Source organism: Microcaecilia unicolor, chromosome 11 (assembly GCF_901765095.1).
Source record: "Microcaecilia unicolor chromosome 11, aMicUni1.1, whole genome shotgun sequence".
Lineage (NCBI taxonomy): Eukaryota > Metazoa > Chordata > Amphibia > Gymnophiona > Siphonopidae > Microcaecilia > Microcaecilia unicolor.
The window spans coordinates 58,431,211-58,456,254 of record NC_044041.1 but is presented as its reverse complement, the minus strand read 5'-3'; the positions used below and the strand labels follow the sequence as shown (position 1 = coordinate 58,456,254).

The 25,044-nt window shown below is 46.5% G+C and overlaps 1 protein-coding gene across 1 annotated transcript in view; it reads left to right on the top strand.

Moving 5' to 3' along the window:
* LOC115480159 (thyroid adenoma-associated protein homolog) overlaps positions 1–25,044 on the top strand; it is a 63,629-nt gene that overhangs the window by 21,743 nt on the left and 16,842 nt on the right. The window contains exons 10-28 of the mRNA XM_030218643.1: positions 109–245; positions 408–605; positions 2,792–3,506; positions 8,327–8,479; positions 8,700–8,809; positions 8,892–9,052; positions 9,173–9,336; positions 12,897–13,082; positions 13,553–13,710; positions 13,838–13,978; positions 14,709–14,813; positions 16,107–16,307; positions 16,501–16,651; positions 17,454–17,700; positions 18,837–19,073; positions 20,266–20,470; positions 21,983–22,183; positions 22,376–22,596; positions 22,689–22,874. Coding sequence (XP_030074503.1) covers positions 109–245; positions 408–605; positions 2,792–3,506; positions 8,327–8,479; positions 8,700–8,809; positions 8,892–9,052; positions 9,173–9,336; positions 12,897–13,082; positions 13,553–13,710; positions 13,838–13,978; positions 14,709–14,813; positions 16,107–16,307; positions 16,501–16,651; positions 17,454–17,700; positions 18,837–19,073; positions 20,266–20,470; positions 21,983–22,183; positions 22,376–22,596; positions 22,689–22,874 — 3,877 coding nt within the window. The remainder of the gene's footprint in view (positions 1–108; positions 246–407; positions 606–2,791; positions 3,507–8,326; positions 8,480–8,699; positions 8,810–8,891; positions 9,053–9,172; positions 9,337–12,896; positions 13,083–13,552; positions 13,711–13,837; positions 13,979–14,708; positions 14,814–16,106; positions 16,308–16,500; positions 16,652–17,453; positions 17,701–18,836; positions 19,074–20,265; positions 20,471–21,982; positions 22,184–22,375; positions 22,597–22,688; positions 22,875–25,044) is intronic.

Below are 25,044 nucleotides of genomic sequence, written 5' to 3'. Positions count from 1 at the left end.
GGCAACAGCTTGGAACACTGAAGGAGGGTGAGAATAGTTTTTAAAGCAGTTTATTTCATTCTGTGGCTGCGATGTGACTGACTGGTTCACTTTCATGGGCTTATTCAGTGCTCACCATCTGGCTACAGCGACTGAAGGAATGTGCACCAGATATCTGGCGAGCAAAGGAGAAACGGCTACTGACCAGCAACTCAGAACTTCTCCAGAAACTGTCTCAGCTAATCTGGATCAATGCAGAGAACCCGGTAATTGGCAGTGTCCCTGATCAAGGAAGTTTACCAGTGTGCTTTCCATCTCTATGCCTTGCTGCAAATGGTGGGGATGGTGGCGGGAGGGGTGGTAATGAGGGGTGCAAAATAGGGCAAGAGATGGCATGTCTTGAGTCTCCCATCTCATGTCTCCTATAGGTGGATGGTGTCTCTGTGTTTCTTCTCAATGCCTTTCAAAACCTCTTGGACGTTTACCTTCTGGAATGTCATCATTTCGGAGACATAGAGCGACCCCTTTTCCTTGAGTTCCTACAGAAGATTATAGCTATTCCCTGGCAGAGGAAAGTCAGATACCCAGCACTCTGTGCCCTCCTGCCCTATGTTGGACCTGAGAAGGTAAGAATACCCATGAGTGGGATGGCAGAGCAATGTCTTGAAAGTAGCACAAGGCAATTTGTAAAACCATGAAAGCATAATATTATACAGTATTTTTGTATCTTTTATGATTTTTATTCCCCAGAATCCTTTGCACAGTTAAAAAAGCAGCCAAGATCACCTTCAGTGAAATGTAGCATAGATTTTTCTAAGCTCTACCAGCCTCCAGTCTCCCCTGTCCACATAGCAGGTTATTTAACCAAAAACTTGACTGAATATTCAGGCTGTAGTCTGTTTTTGAAACGACCGATATTCCATCTCTAGTCATAATTCTGTATGCAGAGCATAATAGGTGTCATGCCTGGTCCCTCTTAAAGGAGTTGTGCGCAGTAATTGAATTCAGCAGTAAAGAGCTGAGAAGACAGATGTGTCCTCCATGCTCAGGGGTGGGAACTGAACCCAGGATGCTGGGATCAAAGCTTGCTGCACTAACCGTTAAGCCACTCCTTCACTCGCTCAGAGCTGTATCTGTTCGTTGTTGAACACTATTCTGGAAGGATTCGGGGATAGAAATTGGAACAAATGATATGGGGAGGAATTATTTACCCTGTACTCAGAAAAAAAAATAGCCTAATGTCTGAATAGGATGATTTTCATTGTAATGTTTTTTGTTCAGCTAGGACTCATTTGTTCTATTTAAAAAAAAAAAAAAAGTATTTGGGAGAAAATACTTCCCTTTTGGGGCAAAGTTAACATGGAGATGGCTGGAGCCAGGAGGGCATGGTCCAAGAAGTATAAAAGCTCGGGGCACAGCTAGGTTAGAGGCCCAGAGGGAAGCAGCATCAGCCTCCACCACATATCTATGAACTAGAACTGCGACAGGTAGGCTCAGTTCAACTTGGAACCTTGCAGCCCAATATTTTTGACCCCTCCGGACGCAGGCTGGCCTTGTTGACTGCTAAAGATTGTACTGGTACTTTGGGGAGCCAGACCAGATCCCAGCAGTGTACGCTACCTTGCTGTGATCCATAGTGCATGCCACAAAAGAATATTCTTATATATAAGGACTAGTTTTATGTTTACTTTTCTTTCCCCATCTACGAGTTGAACAGGACCCTTATCTGACACCTGAAATAAATATTATTTTGTTCACTGTAACTCGCTGTATGGCTCTGGTTTATCCAGAGCCCACTCTTGTTCATGTTGCCACACCCTCAGAAAGGAGGGTTTGGAGATGGGGTCCCTCTTTTTATTTTCAGTACTGATCTTACAGTAGCATCTTAAGGCAGCAGTTGCAGGTCCTTGCCTCAAAGAACTTTGTTTACTGTAGTTGCCAAAGGAGAAAAAAGTCCTATACAAATATCGGTAGTGCCCCCCACCCCCGAAGTTACATTTCCACAGGGATCTTCTATTAGTTCACCTGAGGAGCTGTTGAAGAGATGTTTTCCCTTCACAGTCAATACTTTTGAAAAATGTAACGCAAATAAAGATACAGCAGGAGTTAGTCTATTTACTGACAGAGGCTCTGCAAACTTGGACTGTTCTGAGACTGGCAATGCAGCTCACTTCTGTTCCAGTACTGAAACACCCACCTTCCCCCCCCCCCCCCCCCATCCCCCACATACACACTTCTCTGCCAATACCCCTGACTCCTGCCTTGTAGCTCACACCTGCTATTCCAGTACTGAGACCACCACCCCCTTCCCCACATACAGCTCTGCTGGTGCCCTTCTTCCTGCCCTGTTTCATTACCAAGACCTCCTACCCCCACCCCCATATATACATCTCTGCCAGTACCCCTGACTCCTGCCTTATAGCTCATCCCTGTTATTTCAGTACCGAGACATTCCCCCCCCCCCCCACATACATACAGCTCTGCTAGTGCTCCTCATTTCTGCCTTGCAGCACCCCCTGCTGTTTCAGTATTGAGATCCTGCCACGTAGCTCCCTGTGCTATTTTATATATTCTGTTAGTGTTTCCTCTGGGCCTTGGTACACACCAAGCCAATCTGGTTTTCAATTTATAGTGAATGTGCATGAGAGGAATTTACATGCACTGTCTCCATTGTATGCAAATCTATTTCATGCGTATTCATTGTGGGTATCCTGAATACCAAACTGGGTTGATGTGTCCCAAGGACAAGGCTGAGAACCCCTGCTCTAGGCTGACAGAGGCATATTAAGTAACTCAGCTTATTTTACAACAGGTTCTGGATGTTTTTAGAGAGTTGCCCCACCAACTTCTGCTTTGCCTCTCCACAAACTACTTGTGCCCCCCTGCTGCAGAGCTGTACAAGACACTTGTGGAACTCCAAAGGCAACAGTGGACAGACAGCATTGCATGTATCTCTGAGGAGGAACTGGCACAGTTTTGGGCACATCACTGGTTACCCACCCTCTCTGATGCCCTGACTTCCTCTGACTCCTTTCTGCGAAACAATGCAGCCAACTACCTACTGGTATGTACCTTACGGATCTTTCCGGCTGCTTGCATTCTGCTGGCAGAGGGCTTCCAGGGCATGGATTCAGCTCGACTCTGGGCCTGGCTCACAGTACTAAGCGTTCGGAAGATGTCTGGGGTTGTGCTCTTAGATGGTGAGACTCTAGAAAAACTCAGCATCTGTATTCATTGTGAGGATGAGGCTGTGCGGCTAGCAACTTTGGGCATCCTGTGTCACAGCCCCAAGACCAATCAGACACTGTCAGAGATGGAGCTTGACCTCCTTCGGAAGTTCCTGCCGCAGAACCTCACCTGTGACTCCTCTAGGTTCCGCCAGCTGCTGCAGGCCTCGCTGAAGAAGGCTTTGGTTAGGCAAAGGGACAGCTCACTTGCAATCCTGAAGAGCCTCAAAAAGATGCCAAGAGATGAGAGCAGGTCTCCCGCCAGGGCTGGTGCAGAGAAGGCTCTTTCCCAAGCAGTAGGTAGGTGAAGTTGTCATGCTGTGCCTCTCCCCCCCCCCCCCCCGCCCCCCTTTCTGTACATGAGCACAATGTGTGTGTTGTGTGATATGCACCTGGTTGCCTTTAGTTTTTATCAAAAGCAATCCATAATAACCCAGCAGTTGAGAGAATTGTCAATAGGACTCAAATTCCTCATCAGTAATAAAATATAAACATTAAATTTTCTCTATTGGCCCATCCTAAGGGAGAGTTCATGAAAGATCATAAATTACATGGTACAAAAGTCTATATTTATGACAAATAATTTCCGTTTTAATTACTGGTCCATAACTGTGTTCTACAATATCTTATTTGGCAAATATATCAAATCCAGAACTTATCTGAAGAATGTAGGTTGCTCAAAACAGTTACTTTGATACGACACATTATGATGTTTCAAGCTCTCAGCTCTGCTTCAGGAATAGTCTGTCCTTCATAACATATGGTCCATAGTTCAATTACTCTTAATGCTATAATATAATTAAGGTGGCGTCAAGTGATTACATCTCACCGGTCATCAGTCTGTATTCAAACTGGCCAGTCGCAGTCCTTGATGTCGTTATTGTCATCTACTGTAACTCTAAGGAAACAGGGCATACAATCCACTAAATCCAAAGCAGTGGCAAAAAGGAGCAGATCACTATAAGAACGGTTCCCTTCAAATATTTATTCTTGTGAGGTCTGGACTTGCTTGACTTTATTTTCAGACCTCACAAGAATAAAGATTTGAAGGTAACTGTTCTTATTGTGATCTTCTCCTTTTCACATCCACTGTAAACTCTGCATTTAATTCCGGTGGGTGTACCATACCTAAAGTGAAAAAGGAGAGATTATCCCTGCAGTGGAGTTGAGAGCTTGAAATATGATATTTGTCGGAGCAACTGATTTGAACAAATTTTATATTTAGACTAGTAAAAGAGGCCCGTTTCCAACAGAAATGAAACGGACGCTAGCAAGGTTCCAGGGCCCCCTATCTACCTCCCTCCCTCCCTCTCTCTCTCCTCCAAGTTCCAGGCATCCCTCCCTGTCCTCAGAGTTCCAGGACCCCCCTCCCCTTCGAGTTACAGGCCCCTCCCCTTCGAGTTACAGGACCGTCCCCCTCCCCCCCCTCTTGTCCCCCTGCCCTCCGAGTTCCATGCACCCACTGTCGTCCGAGTTCCACAACCCCGCGCCTCCCTCCCTCTCTGTCTGTGGCCTCCCAGTGGAAGCAGGACATGTGCGGCTGCCCCTCCCATTCGCAAGTGCCTGCTGTTCTGTAAAACCTTTTACCTCCTGGTCCGCCGGCAACAGTGAAGTGGAGCAGGCATGGCACGGCGCTTCAGACTGCCTTCGCTTTCGCCTTCTGTTTCAGCTCTGCCTCTGGTCCCGCCCTCATTTCCTGTTTGCAGAGGGGGTGGGACCAGAGACACAGGTAAAACAGAAGCGAAAGCAAAGGCAGTCTGAAGCACCTTGCCGTGCCTGCTCCACTTCACTGTTGCCGGCGGACCAGGAGGTAAAAAGTTTTAAAGAACAGCTGGCACTTACGAAGGGGAGGGGCTGCCGCACATGTCTGCTTGTACTTGGAGGCCACAGAGGGAGAGAGAGGGAGGGAGGTGCGGGGCGGTGGAACTCGGAGGAGAGGGGGGCATGGAACTCGGACGGCAGTTGAAGGAGGGAGGGAGGTAGGGGGGCATGGAACTCGGGGCGGTGGAACTCGCAGGAGAGGGGGGCCGTGGAACTCAGACGGGAGTGGAAGGAGGGAGGTAGGGGGTCATGGAACTCGGGGGCCCGATTCTGTACTCACCTCCGTTGGCTGGTGCTGGCTTCCCTCCCCTCTCACTTCCCATTGGTCCGCCCTGTGACGTCATCCCCAGGGCGGACCAATGGGAACTGTCCAGACGGAGGTGCAAATTATTATAAATGATAAGTTTTAGATTTGATATATGTGCTGAATAAGACTGAGATTATTAGTCACAATTACAGACACTTATTTATCAATATTTATGTGCTGGTTTTCAGATAAATGCCAGAGTGATTTACACCATTTGTATTTTTTAGAGGTTTTTTTTTTTTTTAATTTTGAATTACCTTGAAAATTGTTTTTATTATAGGTTTATTTACTATATATACTAGTATATAAGTTGAGGGCAGTTTTTAGGACTAAAAATGACCAAAAATACCGAGACCCATATATAGGGTTACCATATATCCGGTTTTACCCAGACGTGTCCTCTTTTTGAGGACACTGCAGGGCATCTGGATGGGTTTTGCCAGCCTACTTATTTTTCTGGGTTTGCGGATGAACGGGTAGGTGGGTGGACGGGCAGGTGGGCCTCAGTGTCCTATCCTCCCCTCCCCTCTTTTACTATATTATCGTGCCCTGGTAGGCTAGTGACCTCTTCAGGGTAGGAAAGAGCCCCCTTTTTCCTGCCTGACTCGGCTGCTGACTTGTCTTGCTCCCGGCGCTGCTTCAAAATGGCTGCCGAGAGTTCAAACGGCAACTTCGAGAGACTTCCACAGAAGTCTTGCAGGGTCACTGCTTGAATTCTTGGCAGACATTTTGAAACTGTGCTGGGCAGGAAAGAGAGGGCTCTTTCCTGCCCCGAAGAAGCCACTAGACCACCAGGGCACAATAATAAGGTACAGGAGGGGAAGTGTAGTGAATGGAGTCATGTGGGTGGAGGGAGGCTGGAAAATTGGGGAGGGGGATATACATGGGAGGAGAGAGAGGGAATCTAGCTTTTCCTTGGGGGGGGGGGGAGGAGAGGTCAAAGTGACGTGGGGGTGTGACAGGGGCCGGGACAGGGTGATATTTTGTGTCCTCTTTTTTTTTTTTTTTTTTTTCTTAGGGCAAATATGGTTACCCTACCCATGTATAAGTCAAGGCTGGGTCTCACAATACTTCCTCTCCCTTCCCTCCAGCTCCAAGTCAAACATTGCTCTTGCTGTCTCTCCCTCCCAACCCCCTTCTCATAGCCCACAGCTTCACAAATTTCAATAAAATCAGAAGGAAACAGCTAAAGCATCGAATTTCAGTTTCTGAGGATTTTTTATTTATCCTTCACTTATAAGTCTCTCACTCTAAGCTTTGACAAGTTCACTAAAGCAAAATGTATTTTCACAAATCACTCACCCTTCCTATCCAAGAGTAATGTTTTATTCAGGAATCAGTATTTCTCAGCACCCACATACAAGCCTTGTTTTTTTTTTTCTTTTATTTAAATAAAAAAAAAACGGAATTGGAATTTCACTCACCAACTCTTTACACAAACTAAACTAAAGTTCCTCTTTGAACCTACTTCTTAGCCATCAGCCAATCAAATGGCTTTTGGTTGTCTCCTGACATCGTCATGCATACTTCCCTGCAGGCATGCCCTCCTCTCAGTGTACAGGCTTGGCACAAACGTTCAACCAGCCAGAACATTTACAGATTTTAAACAATCACTACTATTTATTTTTGTTACTCTCCAGTGTCACATACATCTTCCAAACCTTTTCTCTTTAATTTGAACACTGTTCAAACTCACCCTGAATTAAGAGTTTTTCCCGCACCAGACACACACACACATCAAGCAACTTGAACACAGCCAGAGTCTGTCTACCCTACTTACATAAATCTAGCAATAGCTAAAGTGCTATGACACTGATGAGAATAGCTCATAGATAAGATGACCCTAGTTTATTGATGGGATTTTGACATCAAAATTTCTCGACTTACAAATGAGTATATACGATATATTTGGTTTTTATTGAATTGTTTTTTTTGCCATTGATGTTCTGTTTATTGATTATAAACCGCATTTAAGACTATAAGAAAAAGCAGTATATCAAATCAATAAATGGGCTACACTGGAAAACGGTTCACTTCTGTTAAGGTTTCTTCTTGAAGGGGTGAGGGGAGAGCAGTTACAGCAGCCACTGTCTCTTGCACCATCAAAATCTTAATTCAGTCTTTAGTCTTTTCTTGATTAAAAAAAAAAAGCATCAGTCTGACTGGCAGATCCGACACCTTTGTCAGAGACTGGGAATTTAATAAGGAAGATTGTAACATTAAGCTAGCTTTGAGTTTCTTTCTGAGAATTACTCCATAGTCTGCCCCATTCCTTAGAGTTGTGGTGTAATGTGTTTGAGCAGAATATGGATGATTATTGTTTTTCTTGTATGATGTTAGAGAAGAAAACCGTAGATAATAACGTAAGATCTATCAGAATGTCTTTAAGCAAGTGCATACTTGTATTTAATTTAAAAGTTCAATAAATATAAAAGTTAAAAAATAAAAAATCAGCATCGGAGATCTAAACTCCTTATTCTGTAATGATTGTTTGATTAGATTTTATTGCTCTTAACATGCCACCTTTCACAATATTTACCATAACAAAATGGATCACAATTAGAATTGTAATATACATTAACATTTACAATAAAAATACTAACCCTCCTTGTTTACAAAGCTGCACAGCAATGTGTCGGCATTAGCACACCTGCAGCCGCTAGCATGACTTTGTAAACAGGGGGGTAAAATAGTTTAGTACATTACCACCTCATCCTTGAGCCAAAATGTCACATAAAAAAGCATTAAAACATTCTATTACAATTTTTTCTCAGCCTGGAGGAGATCAGTTTTCCATCATTGTTTCATCTGCTTCTAGCTCATAATTACAGTTTAATCAGTTTTCCACCTACAAAGGGCCTTGTGCCTTGGACAGCTCTTCTCATTCATCCCTAGTTACAGTTTTTCTGTAATAACCAGCAGGGTTCTCGGCTCAGTAAGGACCAGTTCTTAGCTCGGTAGTGACCAGCAGTGTCTCTTTTTTTTTTTACAGATTTTGTGCAGTGGCTGTTGAAACTGAGCATCTCTTCCCTGACTCCAGGGTCAAACTTCCAGCGGAAGAAAACAGCACTGCTGCTTCTGAGTGCTATACTGGAAACCTGCACAGATAGCTGGAGCCCTGAGCGGAAGAAAGGGCAGCCACCCCGTGAGTAATGTGTCATATGCATATATATGCCAATACCTAGAGGAAAGGGCCCCCACCCTGTGAATAACATTTCATATGCATGTACATACAAATAACAGGGACAGGAAAGGGCAGCTACCCCACAAGTTACGTGCTGATCTTAATTCTCACTAACAAACCAGAGGCTAAAGAAACTGCCTGATGCGCTGTGACTGAACTGTCCTGACCTCTCTCATGGCAGAGCATATGGTGGAGTTGCTGGGTTTTGCCAATGAGAAGGGCTGCTGGGACTTCTTCTCTACACCCAACTTGTTGGCATTGCTGAGCTGCTGTCGGGACAGTACTGATGAGGTAACTTGGCTTAGTTCTTAGCCTTCATTCAACCAAGCTGATTCTGGCACTGTTCTTTAAATCCATCTTCGCTCCACCGTAGATCCGAGAGCTGGCTGCTGAACTGTTCATCCGGTACTTTCCACCAACTTTCCCAGAATCCTTTGTGCAAGCTGTATTTAAATATGCTCAGGAGTCCATGTGCAGCTCCAGAGTGCAGGAGGCTGAGGCCGGAGCTCTGATCATGAAAATCCTTGTACAGAGGTATGGATGCAGCTCTGAGCACTCCATCAGCACTGGTGCATGTTCCAAGGAGCACGATGGCTGCAGCTGGTAGGACTTTTTGGCAGCGAGTGGTTAAAACTGTGCTTTTTGTGTCTCTAGATCAGACAGGAACACTCTGAGCAGACTCTTTCCTCAGGAAACAGAGTTGGCCCTCTTCTGCAGTGGCCTGTGTTATGCACAGTACCTTTTGCAGATGCTGAATGATCAGTATGCCGCTGCTCGCCAAGATCTGCTGCAAGCTGCAAGTGAGAGACCGATGCATGGTGAGTATGAAGGGTATGATAATTATAGCACGCCAGCCCCCTAATTCTGTAAACTTGGGCATACAATTTTGCAATTAGCATGCAAAATTGTGGTTGCAAATTTATTCATTTGGATGTTGCTCTCACCTTTTTCTGTAGTAGTTCAAGGTGAGTTACATTCAGATACACTTAGGGCCAGATGCACTAAACTTAACGAGCCATTAACGAGCAAGTAGTAAACCCTGGCATGCACTAAAGACTTCTTTCCGACGACGGTAGCAGCTATCGAAAACGGAATGCAGATGAGCAAATTGTGTAGAAACCCTATTGTAATGAGATGCACTAACCTTTTCCGATTGCCTTAATGCTGGAAAATGTAACGAGGTCTGTACCTCTCGTTGGGGCTGCGTGGGATTGAAAAACTGCAACAAAAGTAAAAAAAAAAAAAAAAAGCCCTCCGCTTTAAAAAAAATGTCCATTTTGGCCGTCATTCCCCCCCCCCCCCCTGAAGATGCCGCGCTGCTCACCCCCTCCGATGCGGCTTGATCCAGAGGACAGTGCAATACTGAAAAGACGTTTTTATTATTGCGGGGGAGGCGGGGGGAATGATGGCCAAAATGGACAGTTTTTTTGGATAGGCGTCCTCAACTGCACTGTCCTCTGGATCGAGCCGCATCGGAGGGGGTGAGCAACGTGGCATCTTCAGGCAGCACAGGGAGGCGTATTTGGCATGCGCAGAGCAGCCAGCATAACGCTTGGCTGCTCTGCGCATGCTCGACCGGCCGATTGGCTGACTGGTTAATGATGGAATAGAGAATGCAAGTGAGCCCAGGTGGTTTTAAGACACTTTTAAACTCTAATGTGATGGGGCTTTAAATTCATCAGTGTTGGATTATAAGCTTCCTTTCGAATTACATCTTTAGAAGCAGGAAGCAAGGATCAGCTTCCTGATCTCTCTAGAAGCTTCTTGTTAATGTCGGTCTGAATATTTTCCACCTACTGAAAAATGTGACGCCAGCTGTTATTATAGATGTTGTTTCCTGGATGTTTGTGAAATCTGTAATGAAGAAGCTGAGGGATCTGCTTGTTGCACAAATCTTGGCAAATAGGAGTAAGCACATTCTGCCGGGAGCCACTGCCTTCTTCCTTCTCCTTCTCTGGCGTTCTGGGCATGCACTCAAGAGCTGTGCTTAATGCACAGCTCAACGCTATGACCGTGCTTAAATTCACATGTCATTAGCATTGAACATGAGGGAGCTGCTCAGACGCACTGATTGGACGGTATTTGAACAGCGCTGGAGTTCTGATCATCTGCCCATTAGCGCCTATGCTTTATAGCAGGTAACTGCAAAGGGGGCATTAACATGGGAGGGGCATGGGCGGGTCAGGCACTTATGTGCTACTTATGTGCTTAGTTTATAGAATATTGTTGGTTATGTGCGCAACTGACAGTATTTAGGTGTGAGCATTTACGCCAGCCTTTGACATGGCTCGTGCCTAAAGTTTGGCGCTCAAATAACGACTTTCACTAGTATTCTCTAATGGCTTTGGTGCCCAACTTTGCTGTTATAGAAAACTTGCTTAGCACATAATTTTTTTTTGCGTAACTTTGGGTGCCCTTTCTTGAATCTACTCCCAGGTGTGAAATATACTATTAAAATACAAATGTGGCGGGACAGATTGACGTAACACTGTGGAAGGGAGAGTGTGGCATGTCATACACTCATAATCTGTTTCCAGCGAGATAATGAGAAATGTACCCTGGCCCTCCATGGTGTGTATTCAGGTATCGTCGTGCCCGGGGCCAAACTAAAGCATCAGCCCAGTAATGACATCTCTTCTTCCCTCTCCAAAGTTTCTCTGATTTTAACTTAAGAATAAAGGAAAAAGTAGGGGGTAGACCAAATGTATTTCCAAACAGTAGGATTATTAAAAACAGACTCGGACACACTGTATGTTTCACTCCTGAAGTAGGCATAGTTAGGGTCGAATCGCAGGACTACATCGAGTCTTCAGTCCGTTTTTAATAAACTTACTCTTTGTAAATACATTTGGTCTACCCCCTACTTTTTTTCACAGTTCTGTGGTTTGTTGTTAGGGGGATACTTCAGCTTTTTTTTGTGTGTGTGTGGTTAACATAAGAATATCCATACTGGGTCAGACCAATGGTCCATCTAGCCCAGTATCCTACAATTCCACACACATCAAGAGGTGGAGACTCAGGGCAAGACGCACTAAACTTTAACGACCCTTTAACGAAGAAATTTTCAACCGTAGCATGCATTAAAGGCCTTTTTCCGACGAAGCTAGCAGCTAACGAAAACGGAATGCAAACGAGTAACTACCATTGAAATGTGGGCGATTCGGAATGCACTAACCATACCGACGATTGCACCGATTCATTTACTGCAAAATATTTAACGTGAGGTCAGAGCTGTCGTTAAGGCCTGAGCTGTCACTCCCCGCTTCCCCCTGCAGCATGCAAATCCAAGCTGGCATGTTTAAAAGTGAGATTAAATAAAAATGCTACCAATAAAGAACGACAAGGTGGATGCAGTACTTCCTAGGCTTCCCCCTGCATTAAAAAAAAAAAAAAGCAAAACAAAAATCGAATGGGAGGGGGCAAAGGCGCTCGTCAGGAGCGTCCTGTATGGACGGCCTTGCCCGGCCCCCCTCCCTTCCTGTTCCTTTCTCTCTACTCTCCCACAGCTCCGCCTCCCGCCGCCCCCCCTGAGGTCGTCGCCGCTGCTCCCCCCCTCCACTGGGCCCCCCCCCCTCTGCATTACCGGGCTCGCGCAGCGCCTCTCACCTCTTTGTATGTCAGAGGGGGGCGGGTCCAGGTCAGGAGAGAGACGTCCTGAAGAAGACTGGCGGCGATCTGCTGTTTCTCTTGTCCGTGCAGCGTCTTCACACAGAGGTGAGAGGCGCTGCGTGGGCCCGGTAATGCGGAGGGGGGGGCCCGGTGGAGGGGGGGAGCGGCGGCAATGACCTCAGGGGGGGCGGGGCACGGGGCGGAGGATGGCGGGAGGCGGAGCTGTGGGAGAGTAGAGAAAAAAGAACAGCAAAGGAGGGGGGCTGGGGATGCTAAAATTTGGAGTTTTCATGCAGGGGGAAGCAGGGAGCAGCGTGGGGGGGGGGGCAAGGCCGTCCATACAGGATGCTCCTGACGAGCGCCTTTGCCCCCTCCCGATCCTTTTTTGATGTATGTTTTTAGTTTTGTATTAATGCAGGGGGAAGCGGGGAGCCACGTGTTTGTGTTTTTGTTGTTGTTTTGACATCTGTGGCATGCGCAGAGCAGCCAGCATAACGCTTGGCTGCTCTGCGCATGCTTTAGGGGCCGATTACCGACTGGGATTACGAATCTTTGATACATTGTACTTTTCAATACCGCACTGAACATGTGCGACTTGTTTTTTTGGTGCATTCTTCGTTTTTTTCAAATTCATTAAGGGCTTTAACGTTTTAGATTTTTTTTACGTTTGGTTGATGCATCTTTTGCCCTTAGTGTGGTGGTGCTGGCAGATTTTTCCTAGAGTTAACAAATTTAACTGAGAGGGAATTTTTCCTCTGAATTGTGTTAGGTGTGATTCTGGCCTTGAGGCGGTGTTTGCTAGAGGTTCCTGAGGTGCTGGTTTCCATGGTGGACGCACAATACGTGTTGCACTGGAAGGTGTTTCTCCGCAGCTTGGTCAAAAGTTTGCAAGAGATCAGTGAATTCCTGCTGCAGGTGATAAATGGAGCCCAGGGAAGCAGCTCTAAGAGGCCAGGTGAGAAGAGCATGGGGGAAATGTAAGAAAGTCCTGCATGGTTAGTGTGCCATACACCAAAGGTTTACCAGTACCAGGGATTTTTGCTGTTCCCTCCTCATGTGCCTCAGCTCCATGGCTTTTGCTATCGCTAGCACAGTGGCTCCTTACAGTTAACAGTAGGATGCATCTTCTTTCTCATGTGGTCCCTATCTTGTTTTTATTGTAGCTGTACCTTAATTTGGCTTTGTATATGACCATGATGATCATCAAATTACAGGCCATCCAATCACAAATAAAATCAAATCCCCCTCCCCTTAGTTCTAGGTAGTGGGAGAATGTGTCCACTGTGAGGTAGACCTTATGTTATGCTGCTCACTGGACCATGTCGGACATTCAGGAAACCACTAATTTTCTGGATTCTCTAACAGATGCTATGGCCTCACCTCTCTGTAGTGGGCTCTAATCCCACCTCCTCTTATTAATTGCAGTAGCTGCCCCATCCTTGGCTGACATGGGAAATGCTATTAACCTCCTCATCTCCCAGGGTGGGGGTCTGGAGCAGCCTTGCGATGTGGATGGAGAGGAGCCTGTGCTTCTCTCTGAAGAACATGGACTTCTCATGACCTGCTGCTGGGTATCTTTCAAGGTGAATGAATACTTTAGTAGGTGAAGTCAGGTTTCTGGGAGAAGGAGCTGGAGCTGCTGTTGGTATTTTATCTTCAAGTTTCCTTCGCCTCTCTATGTGCTCACATGGAACTGTGTTGTACTGGCAGGAAGTGGGACTGCTCCTGGGATCACTGGTGGAAAACACGTCATGCCTGGTGTCTCCTGCTGCTGATCCACTGCTGTCGTTTGAAACCTTGGAGACAGTGGCTGGTATATTTCAGGACGCTCTTCTTGGGTGCCGACACTGGGTAAGGAGCCAACTTCTCCCTTCCTCTGCCTCACTTGCATCCGTGAGTCTTACTAAGGGCACATCACCTAGGGAACTTTTCCTATTGCTGCCAGCCCTAACACGGCCACCTGCAGCTTTTAGTGGAAATGGAGAAGGAAAGCAAAAATTCAGACAGTAATATGAAATATGATGGAAAAAGCCTTACTAGCAAGAAAAACACATTATGAGTCTAAAAGACTCATCGGTATAATGAAGTAGATCCAGTTAAACAGTTTTCAGTGTCTGACCATAATTATTATGAGGTATTTGCTGTAACAATGCAGGGTCATGCTTTTGGGCTACAAAAGCTCAAGAGTGATACAGTATAGGGGGTGAAGTACTTCTGTGCACAAAAGAAGAATGGGGCTTGGACATGATTGTATCTGATGATCTTTAAGGTGCCCAAACAGGTAGAAAAATTGACGACAAGCCAGAAGGATGCTTGGGTGCACAGGGAGAGGAATGGCCATCAGGAAAAAGGAGGTGATCATTCTTCTGTATAAGTCTCAGGCATTTAGAGTACTGTGAACAATTCTGGAGGCCACACCTTCAGAAAAAAGAAACGGGATAGAGAGGGCGGCTACTAAAATGGTCAGTGATCTTTGTCATAAAGTGTATGGGGACAGACTTAAAGATCTCAGTATGCTTTTTAAGAAAGGTGGAATAAGCACAGAGGGAGAGGATCACATCCCATGTTTTGTGTCTTGCAGGGAGCAGTGGAAGGTTGCAGCATGGGACTCACAAAGTACTGCACATCGCTGTTGCGCCATCCTGACCCAGTGGTGCAAGAGCTGCCCAAACGCATGCTGACGCAGGTACTCACTACTCAGTGAATGCAGCAGAGCTGAAGTACCACATAAGCTAAGGGTGTCTGAGTGATGTAAACATTCACCCATGATCAAAATGCAGCAGCGTGTAGCATATCGGGTCATGTTTGCCAAATCAACGCTTCCTTAGGATGGACATGTAGGAAACCTGGGTGTGATTCCTGAGCTGGGCTGCTTTTTTTGCTGGCCGGAGGTCAGGAACCCCTGTACCAGAGAGTACTGAAAGATGGTAACTGGGGTTCACTTAATTAGGTTCTAGAGTAGGAGTGTCCAACATCGGTCCTGAAGGGCCGCAATCCAGTCGGGTTTGCAGGATTTCCCCAATGAATATGTATGAGATCTATTGGTATGCACTGCCTTCTTTTTATGCAAATAAATCTCATGCATATTCATTGTGGAAATCCTGAAAACCCAACTTGGTGAGGGCCGAGGTTGGACACCCCTGTTCTAGAGGGATCTGCAGGGGTCTAGAGATGAGCATGGAGATGGGTAACTGGGGTAATCCACGGTATTGGTGACACAACATCTGTTTGTGTCGGGAATAGGGTTGCGATGGAACAGATTAATCAGCTGGGCTGAATCCAAACTGACTGGAGACGATTGGGGGTGGGTACCAGATTAGTCCCGGTGCACACCTTTAGTGCCAACTTGATGGAACATGAGAACATTATAGACTTTGTTTTCTTAAATATGAATTTACTTACCATGACTTAGAATATGTTTTTCTTGAATTTACAAGTCGCTCGAATGCAGATTGGGTACAGGGATGGAAAGAAACCGTGGGAATGGTAACAATAGGAAGGGGAATGGGGAAGAAGATGCAGGGGTGGGGATGGAAAATAATTGGGGATCGGGTGGGGTTGGTTCCAAACTGACTGGATACGAGTGGAAATGGGGACCAGATTATGTCCCTGCGTACTCCTGTCATGGCCTCTTCACAAAGATCTGGGCTAGGTGGGGAGGGGTATGTAAAATGAAGAGAACCCCCAGGTGCTTGTGAATGAAGGCTCATGATACCAGATCCCAACCCGATTTATAGGTGAACTGGAAATCCAAAGTCATGGAAGACTTGTTGCATCAAAATCCCCAGTTTGTAGTTGGTTGCAGGAAAAATGATTCCTACACCTGATGAAATGCAGTGTTTTCTCTTTGAATAGCTGATGTTCACGTTGTTTCTCTTCTTTTGCTGGTGACTGCGTACTGCACAAGTGCCTCTGTCTCCTGACATCAAGCACATCTCCTCACTCACGTCACACCTCCTCCTTTTTTCCTCTCTTCCAGGCCCTGGCCCTGCTTAGGGGACTCCGGAGCTCCTCTCTTACCCGCCGGGCTGCAGGATTCCCAATGCTGATTCTGGGCATTGTGTCTGGAGAACAGACTCTTAAATCGCGTCTGCTTCTGAAGCAAACTGTGCAGGACCTGCTCACCCTGAGCAACACCCCTCTACCAGCAAACTGGAACCAGACCTTGGATCTGCCACAGGTACAGTCCTGGGACTATAGAAGCAGTTAAGGGATGAAGAACATTCCAGGGTAATACTGGCATTTAACTGACCGTTACAACCTAGGCTGGGAGCGCCAGGAAGGCAGTGCCCAGAACCATGTCACCACAGCGTTAGCATGGAAGGATCTACCTGGGCTGGAGGTGATGGACTGTCTTATCTGCTTCCGCTCAGGTCTCCGCGGTACATGTGCTGCAGACGCTGGTGCGCAGTTCCTGCCTGGGCTCTGCACTGCTGCCCTTTACTACACCTGCCTTACGCCTGGCTCTGAGGTCCTTGGGTTCCCCGTGTTGGGCTATGCGCAATGCAGCTCTTCAGCTCTTCAGTAAGTAGGGCAATAGTGTCCACCCAACTGAGATCAGAGCCTGGCAGTTGCCCAGGGTGTTAACTCTTTTTGGGGAGTGGAGGTCTGCATTTTGGTTAGTGTTGCCATGAAGGGGTCACAGCTTTGGGAGTGTCATTTTTTTTTTTCTTTAGCCCAAACTCTGCAAAAGACCATTAAGTCTTGTAGCATTCATAAGATCCTCATCATCACTTTCATGCTCTTCATTCATCTTCCCCTCCATACCTTGCTGCTCTGATTTATGCCCTACTGCCCTTCCCCGTGTCCTGCACTCTGCATTTAATTTCCGTCTTGCTAGTCCTATGCCTAGGCTACAGTTCCCTCATCATTCAGCTTTTTTTCACCTGGCATCATATCTCTGGAATTCTCTCCCTCCAGACTTACGTTCTGAGCTTTCTTATCCTCATTTCCGCTGTCTCCTAAAAGCCCACTTGTCCTCCCTGGCATTTAATGATCCTCCCTAATTAGCTTTTCAACTGGGGTGGGGCCTCCTGGCTGAGGCTTTGTTGATGGTTAGCATTTCTTCCCCTTTCCTCACTTTCTGTTTCCTCCCTGTTGTTTCCCCTTTTCCTGTTTTCCTCTTTCCTATATACAGTGGAGTTCTTTTCCTTTTCAAATATTTAGTATTGTACACTGCTTTGATGTTCCCTGGCTAAAAGGCGGTATAACAAGTAACTGAATAAGCATAAACATTGTTTTTCAGGAGGAGGTGGTCACTCTGTTGCGGGGGGGGGGAGTGTACCTGAAGTGGCTCTGATTTCACTTTATCATGCTACTTTTTCAGGCTCTGTCACCGCCCGGATGTTGGGGCCAACGCTGAATCTGGAAGACTCTCTTACCCGGAGCACACTCTCCCCCCAGGCATTCTTCACAGAGTATCCCCAGCTGAGGGACATTCTGCTGCAGGAGCTGCACTGGGCTCTGGAGAGCTGCGATACATCCCAGAAAGGGACCTTCCACCTCTGCCCTTCCCTTCACTCTGTCCTAACGCTGTTAGCAAAGCTGCAGCCAGGAGACAATGACCCATCCAGGTAAAGAATCAACACCCGGCACCTCTTTATGGAGGGGAAGTGCTGCAGGTACATTTTTGATGTATATCCCAATCGTTTTTTAAGATTAATTCTTCCAAGGGAGAAAGTTATTTTAGTTTCCCTTGAGATTTATGGACTCCTGGAGCAGGCACTATCGCCGAGAAACGGCCTGTGTCGAGCCTTCTTCATGATTATAGACTTCTCTGCATGGTTTTATGTAAATTTGTTTATTAAAGACTTTTAAGTAAACATTTTGGCTACACCCTGACCCCTGGCCATCTCCACTGTTTGGTTGCTACTGGCATCCTCTGGCACCATGAATGGACCTTTTCTTCTAAAGCTCGGAAAAACCTGGATGTGCAGGCCGTCCCCCACCACAGCACCTACTTGATCCCACCTTGCCAGGAAGACAGCTCTTCGTGCTCTCTTGTATTATTTTCCCCTTAAAGTATATTCTTTATTTTATTGTATTCCCACTAGCAGCAGCCTCTCGAGGGAGTTTTTGCTCCCTGGACAATCAGCAGGGACCCACCTTACCAGCCACATGAATCTGGGAAATCCTGTCCTTCACCAAACCCTGGGATCATCTCTTCTGTACTGGGGAAGGCAGGAACATCACTCTTACCTTCTGGGATCACTTCCCTATGAAGCCTGCAGTAAGCAGCTGATATGCTGACCCTCCACATAATTCATCTACTTTGCCTCCGCTTTTAAGCCCTAAGGATACGCGTCCCCCAGGATCTTCGACATGAGATCCTGCATGCAGGGCTACAGTAGAGGAAAAATGCCGCATAGGAACTTTTGCCCCACCATGCCTACCAAACTGAGGTCCAGGTCCTTCGGTTCCGTTGGAGCACTCATCGAGAGGCCTGCTGATAATAGGTAAGTGATAAATCAGCCACACAAACCCGCCTACTTCCCTTCTAGGATGAACGTTACAGCTGGAGAATGAACTGAGGTGGAATTGGGCAGACACTGTGCTGAGGGATGGCCTGCAAGTGCCCTTAGTTTGAGCTTTAGAGAGAGCTAGTCTGTTCATGGTACCATTGGATGACGTCACCCATGTGTCCAAGGGAGAACCCTTGTTACAGGTAAGCAACCTCACTTTATTTTCTAACAATCTTATCTTCCAACAGCTATGCTTCTCCTTTCCTGGAGCCTCTGATACAGCTGGCAGCAAGTCCAGTGTATTCCGTTCGGGTGATGGCAGCCAAGGCCCTGATCTCCCTAGCCTCAGTGACACAGTATAAGGACCTCTTGCAGCAGTTAGTGGGAGACTTGCCCACCGCAGACAGTATCATTTCCCATAATGCCTTGCATGGACATATACTTCAGATAGAAGCTGTACTGGCCAAGACACTGCAGAGGAACTGGTGAGAAGCTGCATGATTACTGTTATCACTGCCAGAGAGCAGTGGGTGCCTGTGCTTGGAGGAGGGGGGAGATGATACACATAGACATCCCTTAATAATATTAATATTGATGGCTGAGGGTCTGCTGGAGACTTTCATTGTGTTTTGCTCTTAACAGAGAAGAATCTGCGGTGGTGGTGGTGGGGGGGGGGGCAGCAGATAGATTCATGTCTGGCCAAATGCTTGCTGGGGCTCATGGGCGATTTATAGCTTGCCACTGCTGTCATTCCTGCATCTTGTCTAGCTTTCGTGGTGTTGCTTGTCTTGTAGAACAATGCCAGCAGCATCCCCAACTAGAAATTCTGCACAGGATCTATGGTGGCCCATCCCTCACATCAATTTCCATTTGGAAGCATGTGCAAGAAGAGTGGAAAAGCTGCATTGAGGGCTGGGGTACTGAGTTACCTCCCTCACGCAGTCACCACCACAATGGTGTATCCTCTGAGCTCCCTCACATACCCCTTTGAAAGCACATCTTGACCCTATGACAAGAGTATAATCTAGGTAACCTCTTTCTCCTGCTACAGTGGAATATTCTTTCTCTTGCAGGGTATACCTTAGGTCAGTGGTTCTCAACAGAGTCCTTGGGGCACACCCAGCCAGTGAGGTTTTCAGGATATCCACAATAAATATGTATGAGAGAGATTTGCAAGCGCTGTTTTATTTCTTTGCAAATCCATCTCATGCATATTAATCATGGATCCAGCACAGAATAGAAAAAAGATGTGAATCGCCAATAGCAATGTTGAGAAAAATAATTTATTCACCACATTATTTAAAATAGGCCCGACATGGCTGTGTTTCGCCCTCCTAAAGGGCTGCGTCAGGGGCTAGCATATAACAACCCAGTGGTGCAGTAAAACCAGTTCCACCTACTGGACTAAACTCCTCTCCTGAGAAGCAGCAGCAGCATTTTGTGGTGAATCACCATTGCCATTGGTGATTCGCATCTTTTTTTCTATTCAGAGCTGGATCTTGAGAGTCGCCCGCCTATTTGTTTTATTAATCATGGGTTTTATTAATTGATTGGGGGTATGCCCCAAGGCCTGGGTTGAAAAACAGAGTCTGGTAACCTCTACCCCTCCCCCACCCCCCCTCAATTGCTGGTATATCTTGTTTCCAGTACAAAGTAACTGCTGTCTTTGGTTTTCAGTCTGTCCCTGAACACTCTGCTGACTCTTACTGGGAAGCTCGAAGAGCACTTCTGGTTGGTCACCCCGGTGCAGCGCTGTCCTCTGATTCGTGCAGCTTATCTCCAGGTCATCTCACTGCTCACAGAATACTGTACGCAGGATTTCACTCGGCGGCTCCAAGATGTGCTGTACATGGAAGTTGTCACTTCACCCTGTGGGCTGGAGGTGAGATCCCTGTGGACTGTAGTCTGTAGACAGTCCACAGATTTAAAGTGCCATGTTGTACTGGAAAGAAACCCAGTGCAGCCCTCTGATATTAAGATCCTCTAATCCAGGGGTTCTCAAACCTATCTTGGGGAACCCCAGCCAGTCAGGTATTTCAAGATATCCACAATGAATATTCATGATATCAATTTGCAAACCAAGGAGGCAGTGAATTTAGATTAATCTCATGAATATTCATTCATGAGATATTTTGAACACCTGACCGGCCAAAGTTCCCTCAGGAAAGGATTGGGACTCGCTGTTCTAATCCATTAAAAAGAAGTTCCTGAAATGCACGACTAGCAGATTCTTAGTCTTGTCTCTCAGCATCAGAAGTGCTCTTGTGTGTTTTATTGTTTTGAATTTAACAGTGTTTCTGCAAACCCCTCCCCCCTCATCTCTGCTGGAGTGGCTAATAGGAGCTCATGCTATAGCAGGGGTTCTCAACCCAGTCCTAGCCAGTCAGGTTTTCAGGCTACCCACAGTGAATATATTTCTGTCATGCATATATTAGTTATGGATATCCTAAAAATATGACTGGCTGCAAGGCCGCCAAGGGACACAGCCGGGCCTGGGGCAAGACTGCCCCCCCACCTGGGTTGGTGCTGCCCCCCCCCCCCTCACACCCCTCCCCACACACACACACACTGGCGCCGCTTCCCCATCCCCCATTCAGGCCGCCTGCTCTCTTACCTTCTGTGTCTGACTTGCTCTTGTGTGCAAGCTGGGACCCAGGTTATCGCGTTAATGCAGTTATCCATGTCCCTGACAGCACATAGGAGTAGGAGAGAGACGTACCCGGAAGAAACTTGCCAGCTCCTGGCCCAGAGGAAGTTTTGCCCCCTCTGGCCCCCCCCCCCCCCCCCACTCTGTGGCCCTGACTGGGTGTGTCCCAAAGTTTGGTTGAGTATAACCTGGCACTGGGAGCTAATTCTGAGGGTTGTGGAGTAGATCCTGCACACTGCACAACCAGCCTCTTCCTCCCCTTCTCTTATGGTTGGGAGGACTTGTATTCATGTCCAGTGTGGAATGGCTTTCTATGATAAGCCAGCAGTAACGCAGTGTCTTTACCCCCCCCCCCCCCCCCACAACATTCTCCCAGGAAGTGGAATGGCTTGCTTAACAATGATGAAGACAAACATAATCAATTTCCAACACGAAAAGGATCATGAGAAATGTGCCCTGACCCATCCAAATCCGAAAGCATGAAATATTATTCGAAACTGAACATTTTTCACACAAGGGGGACTGTGTACAACCTGATTTGTATAATTGTACCTGGGTGAAATACTCTTTGTAGAAAGTGCGAAAGTAGCATTCTCTCAAAGTTGCATTTGAAGTAGCCCAGGGATTCCTTTTACATTAGCCTACGCTTGACCTCACTTAAATCTTTAGGCCCCTCCAATTTAACAAGTGCTTTATGAATGTCCAAGATGGAGACCACCTCCTCCACTGCTCTTTGACTCTTCACAGGTGGGTTTGGCTGTATTTCGCCAGCTCTCTGCTCATTTCCTCTGCAAGAAGGCATTGTCACCAGAGAGATACATTCAGGTCTGCCAACTCTTGAGGGCCGGGGACCCAGATGTGCAACTGGCAGTTCTGAGCTGGGTGATGGAACATGCTGACAGCAAGATGGATCAAGGTTTAGAAGCAGCAGTGCGCAGAACCTTACAGGTGACTATTCTGTCTCTTTTCGCATGCTGGCTGGATACATAGGTCTGTGCTGACAGGGGGAGGGATGAAGAACAGGGAGTGTTGTGGGCACAGTTATGGTTCATTTTGTCTGTATGTGCTGCCTGATTCTCAGTGAGATTTTTAGTGTGTGTTGGTTTCTTGTGACTTCTGTGCTGTCTATCCGTAACACAGGAGGAGCTGACATCTGTGCTGTGTATGCCGAGGAGCAGAGAAAGCCTGATACTGTTTCTACAGTCATATCTTTCTCTTCATCGTACCTGCTCCACTCAAGAGCCCTTGGGCTCACTGGAAGAGTCTGTGAAGCTCCTGCTGAATCTTCTGGAATCGGGCTTTCCAGGCCCTGACCTGCAGGGACATGCGATTTGTGTTGCGAGTTTGCTTCTGTTCCAAGGGTAAGTCCTGAGGTCTTCAGTTCCTGATTCTCGTTACTGTATGTATGGTGGGGCTGCTGCTGTGATTCTACCTTGCTGTGTTCCCCATGTAGCCAGGAAACAAAGGACATCTCTCTACTGGAGCGCTGGTGCAGGCTGTTAGTGGTGTACAGTGATCCCTGCTCCTGTGAAGCTCTCAGAGTCGCTGCAGCAAGAGCCCTGAGGCTGGCCGGAAGCGGTGTGGTACAGAGGGCCCTGGGCTGTGCGGCCTGTTCTCCACTGTCAGCACTGGCCGTCAGGTATCTGCTTCTGTTCTTCCGTCCTGCTCTCCCCCCTCTCTACCACTCCATGCATGGCCCGACACAGCTCATTTAACATTTTGTGAGGCTGCTGTAGATTGATGGAGTAGAATTATTGTTAAACAGATCCCTCCGCTTAATTCTAGCACGTGCCATTTCTCTCGGTTAGGGTTACCATATTTGTGGAGACAAAAAAGAGGACACAAAAAATAAAAATAGTTGCTACCTTTTCTTTTTTTTTTAAATTATATTTATTGAAATTTTTGAATAACAATATATAACACTTGTCATGGCACAATCATATGACACATATATATAACTTCCATAACCAATAACAGGAAAGTGAACAAATTCCCTCCTCCCTCCCTACCCCTCTACCTAACATGAGAAACTCTTACTCATTAGTGAAGGTTAGTCGTATTGTGGTCAATTATTCGCTTTCAGAGTCTAGGAACAATCAAGTGGGGCGCATCAAGATCTATCCCATTGTGTCCTCTCCATGTGCGATAGCGCTCCCATAGCAAGTTAAATTTTGTTATATGTCCCGATTTCAAGGCTGTCAGTTTTGACATTTGGTAGAGGTAGTCCATCTTATGTATCACCCGGATCACCGGTGGTGCCATTGTACTTTTCCACGCTGCCGCCAATGTTATTTTCCCAGCTATAAACCATATAGAAGTAAGTCTGTGGTCAGCAAGGCGCACTCCAGGTGGACGAACATGTAGTAAGCATATCTCAGGCTTAGCTGAATATCGCACCCCAGTCACTTGAGCAAACGTATCAATCAATTCCGTCCAATATATTTGGATCTTAGGACAGAACCACCAAATATGGGCCATGTCCCCCACCATTGTACATCCTCTCCAACATTGATCAGACCCTTTCCCATACATTTTTACCAATCTCTTTGGAGTATAGTACCATTGATACAATATTTTATAGCTGTTTTCAGTGAGAGAACTAGATACAGAGGCATGTAACATGTGTTCTAAAGCTTTTTCCCATTGGGTCTCATCTAGAGTTATCTGTAGATCTCGCTCCCAGCGTTGTATATAGTATTGGATTGGAGCCTGATCAGCAAGCAGGGCCCCATATAGGCGAGACACACAACCCCTATGGCTACCCGCCCTCATTGCTCTTTCTATATCTACCTCCTCCCGAATCAGTTCTGTTTTTGCTTTCTTGTTTATATAATCTCTATATCGTTGGTAGTGAAATAGGTGAGAGGTTGGTAATCCATAGTCCTCTTGTAATTCTTCAAATGGGGTTACTTGGTCATCTTCCCACAGTTGACTTAGCGTGATAAGACCCCTCCTTTCCCATTGGCCATAAAGAGGATTGTCTACCCCCAACGGACATCCCGGGGCAGTTTTTATTGTCATCTGTTGAAAATGTAGTCTATTGGGTAGAGTCCTTTGCCTAACCGCCCACCATGTTTGCAAGGGGTATTGCACTGCTATTGGGGCTTTCCTAATATAAGACTGGAGTTGGCTCTTTGGTAGCCACAGTATAGAGCGTAAGTTTGCTAATCCCATCCAGTGTTGTTCCATCTGGACCCATGATTTAGTACTACCAGTGCTCCACTCTGCTAATACTCGTAACTATGCTGCTTGGTGGTATAGAGCAAAATTTGGGACTCCCATTCCTCCTCTTTTTTTTGATTGGTACATAACAACCGCTCGTACCCGTGGTGGTTTGTGTTGCCACACATAGGCGAAAACCTTTCTATTAAGTTGTCGAAAAAATCCCCTCGGTACTGGTAATGGTAATGCGAGGAACAGGTATAAAAGTTTGGGCAAAATCATCATTTTTATGGCTGCCACACGTCCCAACCAAGACAGCTCTAACCCCTCCCACCTGTCAAGATCTCGAAACAATTCTTTAAGTTTCTGGGGATAGTTAACTTGATGGAGGTCCGACAATTTGGGTGTTAATTGAATGCCTAGATATCGGAGGGACCGCTGGACCCATTTGATCTGGAATTGTTGTCGCAGTGAGGCTTCGTCCCCTGCCGCCAGTCCCAATCCCAGAGCCTCAGATTTATCTATATTCACCCGGAACCCGGACATGGTGCCGTATTGATTCAATTCTTGTAATATATATGGTAAGGACTCGCCTGGATTAGTCACTGTTAATAAGATATCATCGGCGAATAGCATGACTTTGTGTG